At 42.5% G+C, this 15,066-nt stretch overlaps 1 protein-coding gene across 3 annotated transcripts in view; it reads left to right on the forward strand.

Moving 5' to 3' along the window:
* egfl6 (EGF-like-domain, multiple 6) overlaps nt 1-15,066 on the forward strand; it is a 43,665-nt gene that overhangs the window by 12,024 nt on the left and 16,575 nt on the right. For all 3 annotated transcript variants that reach the window (XM_061879087.1, XM_061879088.1, XM_061879089.1), the window contains exons 2-5: nt 3,127-3,233; nt 5,579-5,671; nt 7,791-7,910; nt 7,968-8,087. In XM_061879087.1, coding sequence (XP_061735071.1) covers nt 3,127-3,233; nt 5,579-5,671; nt 7,791-7,910; nt 7,968-8,087 — 440 coding nt within the window. The remainder of the gene's footprint in view (nt 1-3,126; nt 3,234-5,578; nt 5,672-7,790; nt 7,911-7,967; nt 8,088-15,066) is intronic.

Genomic DNA, 15,066 nt, shown 5'->3' on the forward strand with positions numbered 1-15,066 from the left:
GTCTCCCGGCTGGCCTGGGAACGCCTCGGGATCCCCCGGGAAGAGCTAGACGAAGTGGCTGGGGAGAGGGAAGTCTGGGTTTCCCTGCTTAGGCTGTTGCCCCCGCGACCCGACCTCGGATAAGCGGAAGAAGATGGATGGATGGATGGTGGACAAGTGTATTACAACCAGTGTTAATTTTGTTGACGAAAAATTTTCGTCATAGTTGTTGTCAACGACCTTTTTTTGTGACTAGAACGAGACAATAACTAAATAAAAAATAATTTACGTGGACTAAGACGATGACGAGGTGTATTGACATATTCGTCAACAAATAAAAACGAGACGAAAATGTCTGCCAGAGACGAGATCCAATCGGAACTCATTTCGTTAGGAAGAGGCGGGAGGAGTTGGGAAGAGAACCAATCAGAGCGACGCTGTAAGGAAGTTACGTAAACGTAGTTTGCGTTTGAGACTGACCCGGGAATGTCAACGCCGGGGAGGAAGAGGAGAGAGGACATATGGGGAAGTTTAATTATGACGTCGAAGATAACAAGACGCAGTGTAAGAAAAACACAACAAACTTGAAGCGACATTTACAGTCCAATCACCCCGAAATCCACACACAGGTAAGCATTTTCCACAACATACAACTCACTCGACGTTATCCCGTTTATCACACTGCTTACTCGTGAAATACTGAATTTGAGACATGATTTTCATCAAAATACGACTTGTATCGGTGATTTTTCCGCTGTTTTGCTTTGACTTTCAGAAATTGAAGGGAAAGTTTATATGTTACCCTTTAGTCGACTTAATCTACTGTAGTTTTCGTCGACTATATCCATCCATCCATTTTCTACCACTTATTCCCTTTTGGGGTCGCGGGGGGCGCTGGCGCCTATCTCAGCTACAATCGGGCGGAAGGCGGGGTAAACCCTGGACAAGTCGCAACCTCATCGCAGGGCCAACACAGATAGACAGACAACATTCACACTCACACTCACACACTAGGGCCAATTTAGTGTTGCCAATCAACCTATCCCCAGGTGCATGTCTTTGGAAGTGGGAGGAAGCCGGAGTACCCGGAGGGAACCCACGCATTCACGGGGAGAACATGCAAACTCCACACAGAAAGATCCCGAGCCTGGGATTGAACCCAGGACTGCAGGACCTTCGTATTGTGAGGCAGACGCACTAACCCCTCTTCCACCGTGAAGCTCTCGTCGACTATAATCTTATATTTCGTCAACTAAAACTAAAACAATCTAAATAACTAAATTTAGGGACGGCGTGGCGCAGTGGGAGAGTGGCCGTGCGCAACCCGAGGGTCACTGGTTCAAATCCCACCTAGAACCAACCTCGTCACGTCCGTTGTGTCCTGAGCAAGACACTTCACCCTTGCTCCTGATGGGTGCTGGTTGGTGCCTTGCATGGCAGCTCCCTCCATCAGTGTGTGAATGTGTGTGAATGGGTAAATGTGGAAGTAGTGTCAAAAGCGCTTTGAGTACCTTGAAGGTAGAAAAGCGCTATACAAGTACAACCCATTTATCATTTATTTAAATTATGACTGAAACTAAATTACATTTTAGTCAAAAGACTATGACTAAAACTAAATCAAATTTTGCTGTCAAAATTAACACTGATTACAACCGAGTACCGCAGCGGCCCAACAATTCCTAAGAATTCAAGGCTGTATACATTTAAGTGTTTACTTTTTTCAATGGTTCCAATCAAATGTAATCTTTTTTTTTTTTACACAGTAACAAAACCAACAAACCCAGATCCAAACGTGATCAACAACCATGTGTTTGGGCAGAAATGACACAGGGATAGCAAAAGCTGGTAACATACAAACGTACCAGCAATCTTGCACTTGGTGGTAGTAATCAGACGTTGTGCAGGATGAGTTTTACCATCTGAACCCAACAAACTGTAAACTGGTTGTTGGTCTAGGGCAGGGGCGCTCACACTTTTTCTGCAGGCGAGCTACTTTTCAATTGACCAAGTCGAGGAGATCTACCTCATTCCTATTTATAATTTATATTTATTTATTTATGAAAGAGACATTTTTGTTAACAAGTTAATGGTGTTTAATGATAATACAAGCATGTTTAACACATATAGATGTCTTTCTTTCACGAAGACAAGAATATAAGTTGGTGTATTACCTGATTCTGATGACTTGCATTGATTGGAATTAGACAGTGGTGCTGATAACGTCCGCATTTTCAAATGGAGGAAAAAAAAAGTTCTCCTTTCTGTCCAATACCACATGAAAGTGGTTGGATTTGGCATCTCATTTGTCCAACTTGCATACTCGTTTTTAAACACTTTGTTATAAGAGTAGCATATGTGTGTGGCCCTTTAATGTCTGGCAGCAGGTGAGTGACGTCAGTGAGAGTGCGGGTGGGCAAGCAAGTGAGAAAGCGGTCGCTGAGGGCGGGGGAGAAATACATTGGCGTCAAACTCCGTAGCTTGCTAGCTTGTGCACGCTAGCTTTCTGAGACTCTTATTTTGTTAGCACAGGCAGGATGAAACAGGTCTTTTATGGTGAAGACAGGAACTGTGCAGTCGGTCTTTAGAGTTTTGACAGTAGGTACGGAGTCTCTAGAAATAAAATGTGTTTCTCTGCGTCCGCCCTGTTAGTGATTTTTTTCTTAAACATGAGCTCGCAGCAGCCAGCGTCATCTCACAAGATCCTCGGGTGCCAAGAATGTCAAACAACTGACGAAAGTGAAGTCTTGGTGTGATTGATGATTGCTCATTTTTATGTCTATTTTTTAATGCCTGGCTTGAGATCGACTGACACACCCTCCGAGATCGAGCAGTCGATCGCGATCGACGTAATGCCCACCCCTGGTCTAGGGAGAATCTTACTTTTTATATCCAAACGAATGCATCACTTTGACTGTTGTTGTTGTTGTTAGCATTATTCTTATAATTAGTTTGAAAACCTGCAAGATGTGGATATTTTGGTTGTATTCTTGAATCGACTTAAATACCATACATGTATTTTCATTATCGAGATTAAATTTTGGTCCGAGGCCATGATGTGCTTTCTAACTTGAACTCCCAGGGTTGTAAATATGTATACGACGGTGATATGACCTACACTACCTTGAACTCCTCTGCTCCTCGACACAGGCATCACAGACAAATCTCTCCTGGAATCCAACAAGGTGTATGTCGCTATGGCAGGAGGCTGGAGTGTTGCTACGGCTGGAAAAGGAACAGCAAAGGCCAGTGTGAGGGTAAGACGAGTCAAAGTTCTTGTGTTAGATTTGTTCGTACAATGTAGCAACAATGGAGGAGTGGTTCCAAGTAAACTAGCATAGTACCAACATTTCACAATCGAAAAAAAATAAATACCATCGAATGTAAGATCCCCACCAGATGATGTGGTCCTGATGGCTTCATCTGGCCGGGATCTTCAGCTCTCACTGGATCGGTTCGCAGCCGAGTGTGAAGCGACCGGAATGAGAATCAGTACCTCCAAGTCCGAGTCCATGGTTCTCGCCCGGAAAAGGGTGGAGTGCCATCTCCAGGATGGGGAGGAGACACTGCCCCAAGTGGAGGAGTTCAAGTACCTAGGAGTCTTGTTCCCGAGTGGGGGAAGAGTGGATCGTGAGATCGACAGGCGGATCGGTGCTGGGTCTTCAGTAATGCGGACGTTGTATCGATCCGTTGTGGTGAAGAAGGAGCTGAGCCGGAAGGCAAAGCTCTCAATTTACTGGTCGATCTACGTTCCCATCCTCACCTATGGTCATGAGCTTTGGGTCATGACCGAAAGGATAAGATCACGGGTACAAGCGGCCCAAATGAGCTTCCTCCGCCGAAAGGATAAGATCACGGGTACAAGCGGCCGAAATGAGCTTCCTCCGCCGAAAGGATAAGATCACGGGTACAAGCGGCCGAAATGAGTTTCCTCCGCCGGGTGGCGGGGCTCTCCCTTAGAGATAGGGTGAGAAGCTCTGCCATCCGAGAGGAACTCAAAGTAAAGCCGCTGCTGCTCCACATCGAGAGGAGCCAGATGAGGTGGCTCGGGTATCTGGTCAGGATGCCACCCGAACGCCTCCCTAGGGAGGTGTTTAGGGCACGTCCAACCGGTAGGAGGCCATGGGGAAGACCCAGGACACGTTGGGAAGACTATGTCTCCCGGCTGGCCTGGGAACGCCTCGGGATCCCCAAGGAAGAGCTGGACGAAGTGGCTGGGGAGAGGGAAGTCCGGGCTTCCCTGCTTAGGCTGCTGCCCCCGCGACCCGACCTCGGATAAGCGGAAGATGATGGATGGATGGATGGATGGATGTAAGATCCTCGTTTTTACTAACTTGCGGCCGTATCTCTCCAGGTCACTGGTATATGTGAGTGACAGTAAGAATAGCTGGAACTTGCTTGGGGAGCAGTTTTCAGGGCATTCAACCAATCGCGACTGGACTGTTCGGTTTGTCTTAGAAGACGTTTAGCCTCATCAGCTCATGATCCTAGACTTAGTTTGGTCAGACGTCAATCAATCATAGCGATCAAAGTTTATTTATATAGTCCTTAATCACAAATGTCTCAAAGGGCTGCAGAAGCCATATTGACATCTTCGGCTCAGATCCCACATCGGGGCAAGAAAAAACTCAACCCAATGGGATACAATGAGACCTTGGAGGGTACAGCAAGATGTGGGGAAGTATAATAACAGTACCAAAATTTCACAATTAAAAAAAAAAAAAAAAAATACCATCAAATGTAAAATCCCCGTTTTTGCTAACTTGTGGCCGTATCTCTCCAGGTCACTGGTATATGTGAGTGACAGTAAGAAAAACTGGAACTTGCTTGGGGAGCAGTTTTCAGGTCATTCAACCAATCGCGACTGGACTGTTCGGTTTGTCTTAGAAGACGTCTAGTAGGGCTGCGAATCGATTCGATTCAATATCGATTCTTGGGGTCAGGATACGATTCAAAATATATATTTTCTTTCAATTCAACACGATTCTCGATTCAAAAACTATTTTTTCCCGATTTAAAAGGATTCTCAATTCATTCAATACATAGGATTTCAGCAGGATCTACCCCAGTCCGCTGACATGCAAGCAGAGTAGTAGATTTTTGTAAAAAGCTCTTATAATTGTAAAGGACAATGTTTTATCAACTAATCCCAATAATGTAAATTTGTTTTGACTATTAAACCAACCCAAAATATGACTTATTTTATCTTTGGGAAAATATTCGACACAGTGTGTTGTCAAGCTTATGAGATGCGAACCCCTGAGGCCGACTCACCGAACCTCTAGGGTTCGATCGAACCCAGGTTAAGAACCACTGGTCTACACACCGTGTCTGCTTGTAAGTACTCCGTGATTGTGCGCTGCCGAACATGCTCGTCTGCCCGTAAACCAGCAATGGTGACAACAACGAGGGCGCGTTTCAGGGGCGGTATAGTACCGAATATGATTCATTAGTATCGCGGTATTATATTACCGGTAATGCCGGTATACCGTACAACTCTACCTGGAACAATGGAAATGTTTGGTTTTGACTTTAATCCCTCCACCTAACATCCTTCCACCACTAAAATTATTCGCCTTCTCCATGCTAAATGTTTTAACAGCACAGTGCGAGAACGGCTGCAAGCACGGCGAGTGCGTTGGACCAAACAAATGCAAGTGCTTCCTGGGATACACCGGAAAGACGTGCAATCAAGGTAAGGACTCGTACTTTTTTGTCCCTCTGTGTAAATGGCCCCTGTACAGAATGGGGGGGTATTGGCCATTGTCTACTTTCAGATTTAGTACCAGAGCTGTTAAAAAGGTGGTTAAAAACGCCTATGTATAGTTGACGAGAAGGACAGGATATTACTCAAGAGTAGTATTTGGACATCAAAGAGGAAAAGAGGAACACTGCTTGGATCTCAAAAAAGTGAAAAGGTCATCAAAAAGGCCTAATTTCAAGAACGAGGGTACAACACAATCCAAAAGTCATATGATTCAGTCAGCAAATTGAATAGGAACTTTCTTTTTAATAGAAAGATCTGAAACAACTAAAGATAGTTTTTTTTCAGTTCCAATAACTGACAAAATAAAACTAATCAGTAAAACCAATTGGACTATTGAAGAGAGTGATAAGACAAATATTTCCGAACGCTCCACCTGTCAGGTCCTACTTTGAGAGATGAGTTGGTTCATGGCTATCAATCACCAACTTCTACAAACCCTGTTTCCATATGAGTTGGGAAATTGTTTTAGGCATAAATATAAACAGAATACAATGATTTGCAAATCATTCAGTTGAATATGCTACAAAGACAACATATTTGATGTTCGAACTGGTAAATATATATTTTTTTTGCAAATAATCATTATCTTTAGAATTTGATGCAAGCAACACGTGACAAAGAAGTTGGGAAAGGTGGCAATAAATACTGATAAAGTTGAGGAATGCTCGTCAAACACTTATATGGAACATCCCACAAGTGTGAAGGCTAATTGAGAACAGGTGGGTGCCATGATTGGGTATAAAAGCAGCTTCCATTAAATGCTAAGTCATTCACAAACAAGGATGGAGCGAGGGTCACCACTAAGCTTTACCGGAAGTATGTGCGCGTGACGTCACGAGTTGCAGGGCTCCACACATCCTCACATTGTTTATAATGGGAGCCACCAGCAGTAAGAGCAATTCGGACCGAGAAAGCGACAATTTCCCCATTAATTTGAGCGAGGATGAAATATTTGTGAATTAGGATATTGATAGGATATTGAGCTGCCACCTTACCGTGGTAGAGGAGTTTGCGTGTCCCAATGATCCTAGGAGCTATGTTGTCCGGGGGCTTTATGCCCCCTGGTAGGGTCTCCCAAGGCAAACAGGTTCTAGGTGAGGGATCAGACAAAGAGCAGTTCGAAGACCTTTATGAAGAAGAAAAAACATAGACCCAGATTTCCCTCGACCGGACGCGGGTCACCCGGGGCTCCCTCTGGAGCCAGGCCCAGAGGTGGGGCACGATGGCGAGCGCCTGGTGGCCGGGCCTGTTCCCATGGGGCCCGGCCGGGCACAGCCCGAAGAGGCAACGTGGGTCACCCCTCCAATGGACTCACCACCCGTTTCAAATGTAATTAGACACATTTACTCTGATAATTCTGGAAGATCCCTTATCTGCTTATTGTTTTAATAGTGTTTTAGTGAGATTGTAAAGACATACCTCGAGGTCGGATGGCTGCGGTGAACACGCAGTGTCTCAGAGAGAAGCTAATGAGCCAAGCTCACAACTGCCTTTTTTGACAGCTGCTGCAGGACGACAAATAATCCAATGATGTCTCCAGTAAGATATATATCACAATTTTCCCATCCAAAAACATGCTGGTTGACGTAGAGAAAACATGTTCGCTTGACCGCTCTGCTTCACAACAAACAAAGAAACACCGGCTGTGTTTTGGTGCTAAAGACAGCTGCAATACACCGCTTTCCACCAACAGCATTCTTCTTTATAGTCTCCATTGTTAATTGAACAAATTGCAAAAGATTCAGCAACACAGATGTCCAAAATACTGTGTAATTATGCGATTAAAGCAGACGACTTTTAGCCGCCAGTGGTGCAGCGCTAATATTTCCCGACAGTCCGTAACGTCACGCGTACACGTCACCATTCCGCGGCGTTTTCAACGAGAAACTCGCGGGAAATTTGAAATTGCAATTCAGTAAACTAAAAAGGCCGTATTGGCATGTGTTGCAATGTTAATATTTCATCATTGATGTATATAAACTATCAGACTGCGTGGTCGGTAGTAGTGGGTTTCAGTAGGCCTTTAAAAGTTGTTTTTTTCCCCCAGATATGAACGAATGTGGCTTGAACCCTCGTCCGTGCGAACATCGCTGCATGAACACCCACGGAAGTTACAAGTGCTACTGCCTCAACGGATACACCGTGATGCCTGATGGATCTTGCGCCAGTGAGTACCATGGCTCTTGTTCATGGTTTTTGCATATTTGCTGAACATGCCCGTTAGATTCCAGGTCCTGCTCCCTCGCTCACTGCCAGTACGGCTGCGAGGAAGTCCGGGGCGAGATCCGTTGCCTTTGCCCGTCTGCGGGGCTGCAGCTGGCATCGGACGAGAGGACTTGCGTAGGTAAGTGATCGGCACTCTCAAAGAAACATATGTCAAACATATGGTCCAGTTAAAGACAGAACAAAGTACGATGTAAGAAAGGAAGAGAATATCCAGGAAAGTAACAAGAGGGGATTGAATTGACTTTGGCTTATTTCCAGCCCATTGGTGATTGGGGGTTTTAGTGGAGAAAAGCCTATAAAGATTCTCTAATGTGGCTTCTGCATGCTTGGCTGGTAAATCAAAGGGAGGCAATTAGGTTTCTAGTTCCACAACGCTTCCTGGGCTGCAACAGAGCCAAGTTGGCACAGGTACTAACAAAACAAGTAGAAACACAAGATAAATAAATTGGAGACTCTTCAGAACCTCCACATGGATGGATGTGCATGTTTTAGCCCAGGTTTCCATTCCAGGGATTTACAAGGTAGGAACTCTTGTAAGACAGATGTACTCATGACGTTAGACATCTGGACTAATTGAGTATCACCCGAAGGCAAAATAGCTGTCTTTCTTTTGTAGGATTGTAAACACGCGCACGCCGATGCTGCATCTGAAGACTGCTCGGAAGTCGTAAATATCCTACGAGGAGTTTATAAGGTCTGACCTGAAAACATTTCAGTCAAGCGTATTGTAGGCAAAAAAAAATGTACACCGAATTCACTCTGTTCCGTGGCGCCGGTCCGAGTTTTTTAAAGTTTAATGATTTTTTTCTAAACTAGCTTTCGGCATCTTAAAACCTTTGATAACGCTACAATGCTTTAGTCCATGGTTAACATTTTTGAATTTCGAACGTTTAACAAGTACTGTATTAAAGATAATTTACTCCAGATATGGACAACAACGGAATGTTGTGTCATCGTAAAATATACCATATATTATGAGAAATATGACTTACAAAGCATTCTTGTCCTATGGCAGGCCTTTCGGAAATTCATGCCAGATGTTAAATGGAACAGGGCTTCTCAATTTGTGCCACAGTGAGCCTCCCCACAGAGAATATATTACAGTCGGTGCTTCCCTTACTCCCTGAAAACCAGATTTTCTGGTGCAAATTTAGTGGATTTTTCTGCTCAGACCAGATCCTGCTTACTCTCTTACTGCTTGAACACATGTTTTATTTGTCTTCTGTCACACACTTCAAACACTGTCCTCAATTTGAGCTCACAATACATCCACAGGACTTTATAAGCATGATCTAATAGTACTGAATAGCACGGGGGTCAGCAACCCGCAGCTCTCAAACCGTATCGGCTCCCTGCAGCATTTTTAAAAGAGGATTGAAAATGGAAAAAGATGGGGGAAAATATTTTTTTTGTTTTATTCGTTTTTTTTTTTTTAGGAGAAACATGACACAAACCTTCCCAATTGTTAGAACTGTTTAATATGTTTGTGTGTATGCTTCACTGATGAGAGTGTTTGGTGAACATCGTTTAGTCCTACTTTTTTAGGCAGTCCTTGAACTCACCACAGTGTGGACTGTGACGCAACAGTTTCTTTACATGGGAAATCTTCCACTCCTTTGTCTCATTTTGTCCACCAAAAGTTTTATACTGTGCCTGAATGCACAAAGGTGCTCGTTGTTGATGTTATTGACTTGTTGGAGTGCTAATCAGGCATATTTGGTCAGTGCATGACTGCAAGCTAATCCATGCTAACATGCTATTTAGGCTAGCTGTATGTGCATATTGCATCATTGTGCCTCATTTTTAGGTATTTTTGTGTAATGATCCGATGTCCGGATCATACCCATATTCTAGTTTTTGTTCCATTTTGGTATCACTCTGTTGTTTGACGTTCTTATTTCCTGTTTGCTTAGTCACCATTGTTGTTTATTAGTTCCACCTGCTACTCTCGGTTCCCGCACACCTGTTACTATTGATTGCTACCTTATTTAAGCTCGTCCCTTTTCGTTGTTCTGCCTGGGGTCCTAATTTGCCTTCGTGCAACAAGTGACAAAACAACTGCTTTGTATGTATATTCTCGCTAGCTTACACGCTACGCCTTTGTTTTATTCTAGCTCTCATGCTAATGGATTGTTTTCCCTTTTTTCTGCCTTTGTGCCAAGTCTAGTTTTTCTGTTTGTATAACTAGCTTCCATGCTAGTGCCATTTGTTTGCCTTTCTGCTTAGCACCAGTATTTTGTTTAATTACTTTGATAAATCTTTTATTTCTTACCTTTTGCTGTGTTCCTGCTCCGACGCATCCTCGGAGGAACAAATCTGGCATCGTTATGCCACACATTCATCACATTTTGAGCTCATTTAATATCCTTCAATATTGTCCTCGTTGTATAGAATTTAGTTTTGCATGTCTCGTGACACATTATCTGTATGTAGTATTGGCTGCATTTCAGATAGTTGTTTGTGTGCCATGTTGTTCCAGACCACAGCAAATATTACTTAGCTAGCTAAAGATTGCAAAAAATCTATTAAACAAAAACAGCCTGCTGTTTTCTTTAACTTGGACACACACATCTATACCTTTGGCCATTATAAGCGAGTGATTTCCAGGCGTCATCTCACCTTCTGAGTAGCCTCTGATTTACGAATGGTTTCTAATGTTGTAAGAATGTGTAGAATAAAAATTTTATTTCAACATTTCTGTCAACGAAGATTTGATTCAGCCTATGACAGACAGTAATTTTGATAGTAGGCTAATATAGCTAATATAGACACTTACGTAATTTGTTGCCTTCATTTTATCACTTATATCCATCCATCCATTTCCTACCGCTTATTCCCTTTGGGGTTGCGGGGGGTGCTGGAGCCTATCTCAGCTACAATTGGGCGGAAGGCGGTGTACACCCTGGACAAGTCGCCACCTCATCGCAGGGCCTGTAACACTTATATAAGACTTAATTTTTTGGGGCTCGAGACATATTTGTTTTTTGAATTTTTGGTCTGATATGGCTCTTTCAATGTTTTGGGTTGCCGACCCCTGGTGAAAAATATAAAACTGAGTATTATTAGTTGGTGTCATTCAACTGAGAATGTGTGCACAATTGATAACGAGTAATAAAAGTGATGCAGACAGCCCAATTTAAATGAGGATTTTGGATGTACACCCGACCATGGAGACACTTATTTACCCCACATCTATGTGCTTCAACATGTGGTGTTTTTACTATGCTGTGAAACATGCAGTACACAACTTTAATCTGTACCACCTTTTCTGGCAATATAGAACTGCAATCTAGACAGCCAAAGGTGTGCTCTGCTATTATGCGCTGGAATGATTTAGGCCAGGGGTGTCCAAAGTGCTGCCCATTTGTGGCCTTCAGCACGTTTTTTATCGTCCTGTGTCATATTCTACAGACAAAATAAACACATCTTGGATTAGGACATTACAAAAAAAATATGGATACAATGGAACTACCTCAAATCAATCAAAAATGGCTAACCACCTATTTGTCTTACTGTATATGGTAGTTGATCATTTTTGTGCATCCTGAACATATTTCATGTAAAATATGGTAGGTTTCCAGTCTGGTTAATCTCTCAAAAAGTTTATAGTTTGCGGAAAAATGGTATTAAGAATGAGAAGTAAATACATATTTCGAGGGGGTTACATTATATATGACACTAATTAACTTTGTTACCTACGATAAAGCACAAAGCTATGATGTGGTGTGGCTGTTTTGTTCAGATAGTTAACATATATTGATTGACCTTAATTCTATTGGTTTATCTTTATTGACAAAATGTATGAAAGTGGCACCCAAATTCTTATTTTTTTCTGTATGAGGCCCTAGCTGAAAAAAAAAAATGACACTCCTGATTTAGATGCAATAAAATGCATGTTAACTAACCAACGGCATTACATTAAAAAAACGTCAATTAATTTTGCTGGTTTCAATCAGCAATTTAAGTCATCAAGCTGCTACAGTACAGTGAGACAGGGGCGTCGATATGTGGAAGCGTGTTTAATAAACACCAGGATATGACGTGTGTATCTAATCCAAATACGTGGTGTGAGACCATGTGATGCGATTGACTGGTGAGCTTAACCGGGAAGTGTTGAAGGTGCGTGTTGTGAGAGATGCGGACGTCCAGAGAGGGAAAGGCTGGCTCGGAGGTCCTTGGGCAAGCAAGAGGTCAAGGGCAGGAGCGAGGCGTCAGGGTCTGTGGACAGGCGAGAGGTCGAGATCCGGGAAGGCTGGAAGAAGTCCAGGGGGAGTCCGGGGAAGCGAGACACACGGCTCGAAACGGGAAAACCGAGGGAAGCTTGCGGATGACGACACAGGACACGACATGATGAGCACAAAGGAGGGAAAACAAAGAGAGCGAATGCACATGGAAAAGGAGCTAGAGACATGTAGGCTTACTGCACAGGAACACGTAGCTACGTTCTGCCACTGGAATGCAGGAAGCGCTGGCTTAAGAAGGGAGTGCAGTCATCATCACCATCAGGTGTGTTGATTTCAGTTCCGCAGAAAGACGGGAATGCCTGCGGGTGTGCCCAGAGGCGGGCTCAGAGGAGCGCAGAGAGGAATGTGTGGCGGCAGGAGCTTGAGCAGTAACACAAGCAGCTACAAAATGACATTGCTGAGTAGACGATATGTCTAATATTTTTACATTTGACAGTCTAAATATGTTGACAGGCATACGATGGAGTGTTCTCTCTCCATTGTGTGTCATTGCAGCACAATCACCTCCTTTCTCACCTCTGTTTGTGCGTAACTGTGCCAGTTTGGACGAACCTTTCAAAAGTGCTGACTATAGATGCAAAAACAGCGGCTGCAAACAGTTTTAGCCTTGATTAATCACAATCGCCAAATGAGTTGCATCTCCTCCTCCTGCTACTGTGGGCGTTCTCATATTTAGCATATATTCTGCATAAACATTAGACATACTTGCCAACCCTCCAGAATTTTCTGGTAGACTCCCGAATTTCAGTGCATTTCCCGAAAATCTCCCGGGACAACCATTCTCACGAATTTCTCCCGATTTCCAGCCGGACCTGAGTGAGGACAGCCTGTCGTCACGTCCACTTTTTCTCTATATAAACCAATCGAGTTATAACATCTACAGCTTCTGGAGAGTGCACAACTGCACACGCAACAAGAAGGAGACTATTATATATGTCTCCGTTAGCCATAAGTTTATCAATAACCCCTAAAGTAGGCAGGCACAGAGCTATTTCTCAACATGTGTTTCCAGCCGGCACGGTAACACACTGACACACAACATCCGGAATCCCATCATGCATTGCTTCAAAACTACGGCAAGTAGTAATGTCCAAAAAAGATAGTGACAGAGAATTGAACGAGGATGGACAATTTTACCCTAAACTCACTCCTTTCCTGCAAATTAAATGTCATAGATGCTGCCCATACCAATGCTCCTTCAAAGGCTGTGCTACTTGTTGCAAAGTATTGCACTTTCAAATACAACAATGAGTAGAGAGAAGTGTTGTGTGTGTGTGAATAAATGAATATTCAAGTATTTCATATATACATATATATATGTATGTATGTATGTGTGGGAAAAATCACAAGACTACTTCATCTCTACCGAACTGTTTCATGTAAGTATTAAATGGGATTTTTCCAAAGACCTTTAATATAATAAGCAATAATAATGCATTTGATTTATAGAAACACTTTTTTTCTGGTGAACTTAACTGTGTTACTTTGGAAAAAGGTTAATACTGCACATACTCCACATGCACAAAAGTAGGAAACATATATCTGTATAAATCTTATTAATTCACTTTCTTTTAGTTTAAAGTGTAAAAATAAGTCAAGTATTATCTGTCATGATCATGATGTAAAATAATATATATATATGTATGTATGTGTATACAGTATATTTATGTATGTATATATATATATATATTTTATATACATACATATTAGGGCTGGGTGATATTGGCTTTTATTAGTATCGCGATATTTCTATGCCATATTGCAATATACGATATATATTACAATATTTTGCCTTAGCCTTGAATGAACATTTGATGCATATAATCACATCAGTATGATGATTCTATGTGTCTACATTAAAACATTCTTCTTCATACTGCATAATATATGCTCATTTTAAACTTTCATGCAGAGATAGAAATCACAACTAAGTCAATTGACCAAAACTGTATTTATTAAATACTCTTCATTCTCTCACGGGTGACTTTTTAAATGAAAGAACAAATTAATTGTGTTGCTACCTTTATGTAGTAACACTTCTGCTGCATACTTTGCATTAATTGATTGATACTTTTATTAGTAGATTGCACAGTTCAGTACATATTCCGTACAATTGACCACTAAATGGTAACACCCCAATAAGTTTTTCAACTTGTTTAAGTCGGGGTCCACGTTAATCAATTCATGGTACAAATATATACTATCAGCATAATACAGTCATCACACAGGTTAATCATCATAGTATATACATTGAACAGCATATTGCTGTTGTCTGCTTAATATCTTCCCACTTGAAGCCAAACCACCGCCAGATGATGGACCCCCTGCTCTTTATGTTGGGCATTTATTGTTCTTCCTCCAGTTGTGATAAGTTTCGCACCGTCTCGGGGACGGCGTGGTGCAGCGGGAGTGTGGCCGTGCGCAACCCGAGGGTCCCTGGTTCAATTCCCACCTAGTACCAACTTCGTCACGTCCGTTGTGTCCTGAGCAAGACACTTCACCCTTGCTCCTGATGGGTGCTGGTTAGCGCCTTGCATGGCAGCTCCCTCCATCAGTGTGTGAATGTGGAAATAGTGTCAAAGCGCTTTGAGTACCTTGAAGGTAGAAAAGCGCTATACAAGTACAACCCATTTACCATAATGAGGGGTTCCCTCAATCATCAGGAGAAAAAAAATGAATAAATAAATAAAAATCTCCTGATGATTGAGGGAACCCCTCATGAAACAGTTCTGTAGAGATGAAGTAGTCTTGTGATTTTTCCCACACCTACATATTGCGCTCTACCACGGTATCGAGCACTATTCTCTGGATAATCCAATCATATACATATTTATATATATATATATATATATA

Source organism: Nerophis ophidion, linkage group LG19 (assembly GCF_033978795.1).
Source record: "Nerophis ophidion isolate RoL-2023_Sa linkage group LG19, RoL_Noph_v1.0, whole genome shotgun sequence".
NCBI classification, from domain to species: Eukaryota; Metazoa; Chordata; class Actinopteri; order Syngnathiformes; family Syngnathidae; genus Nerophis; species Nerophis ophidion.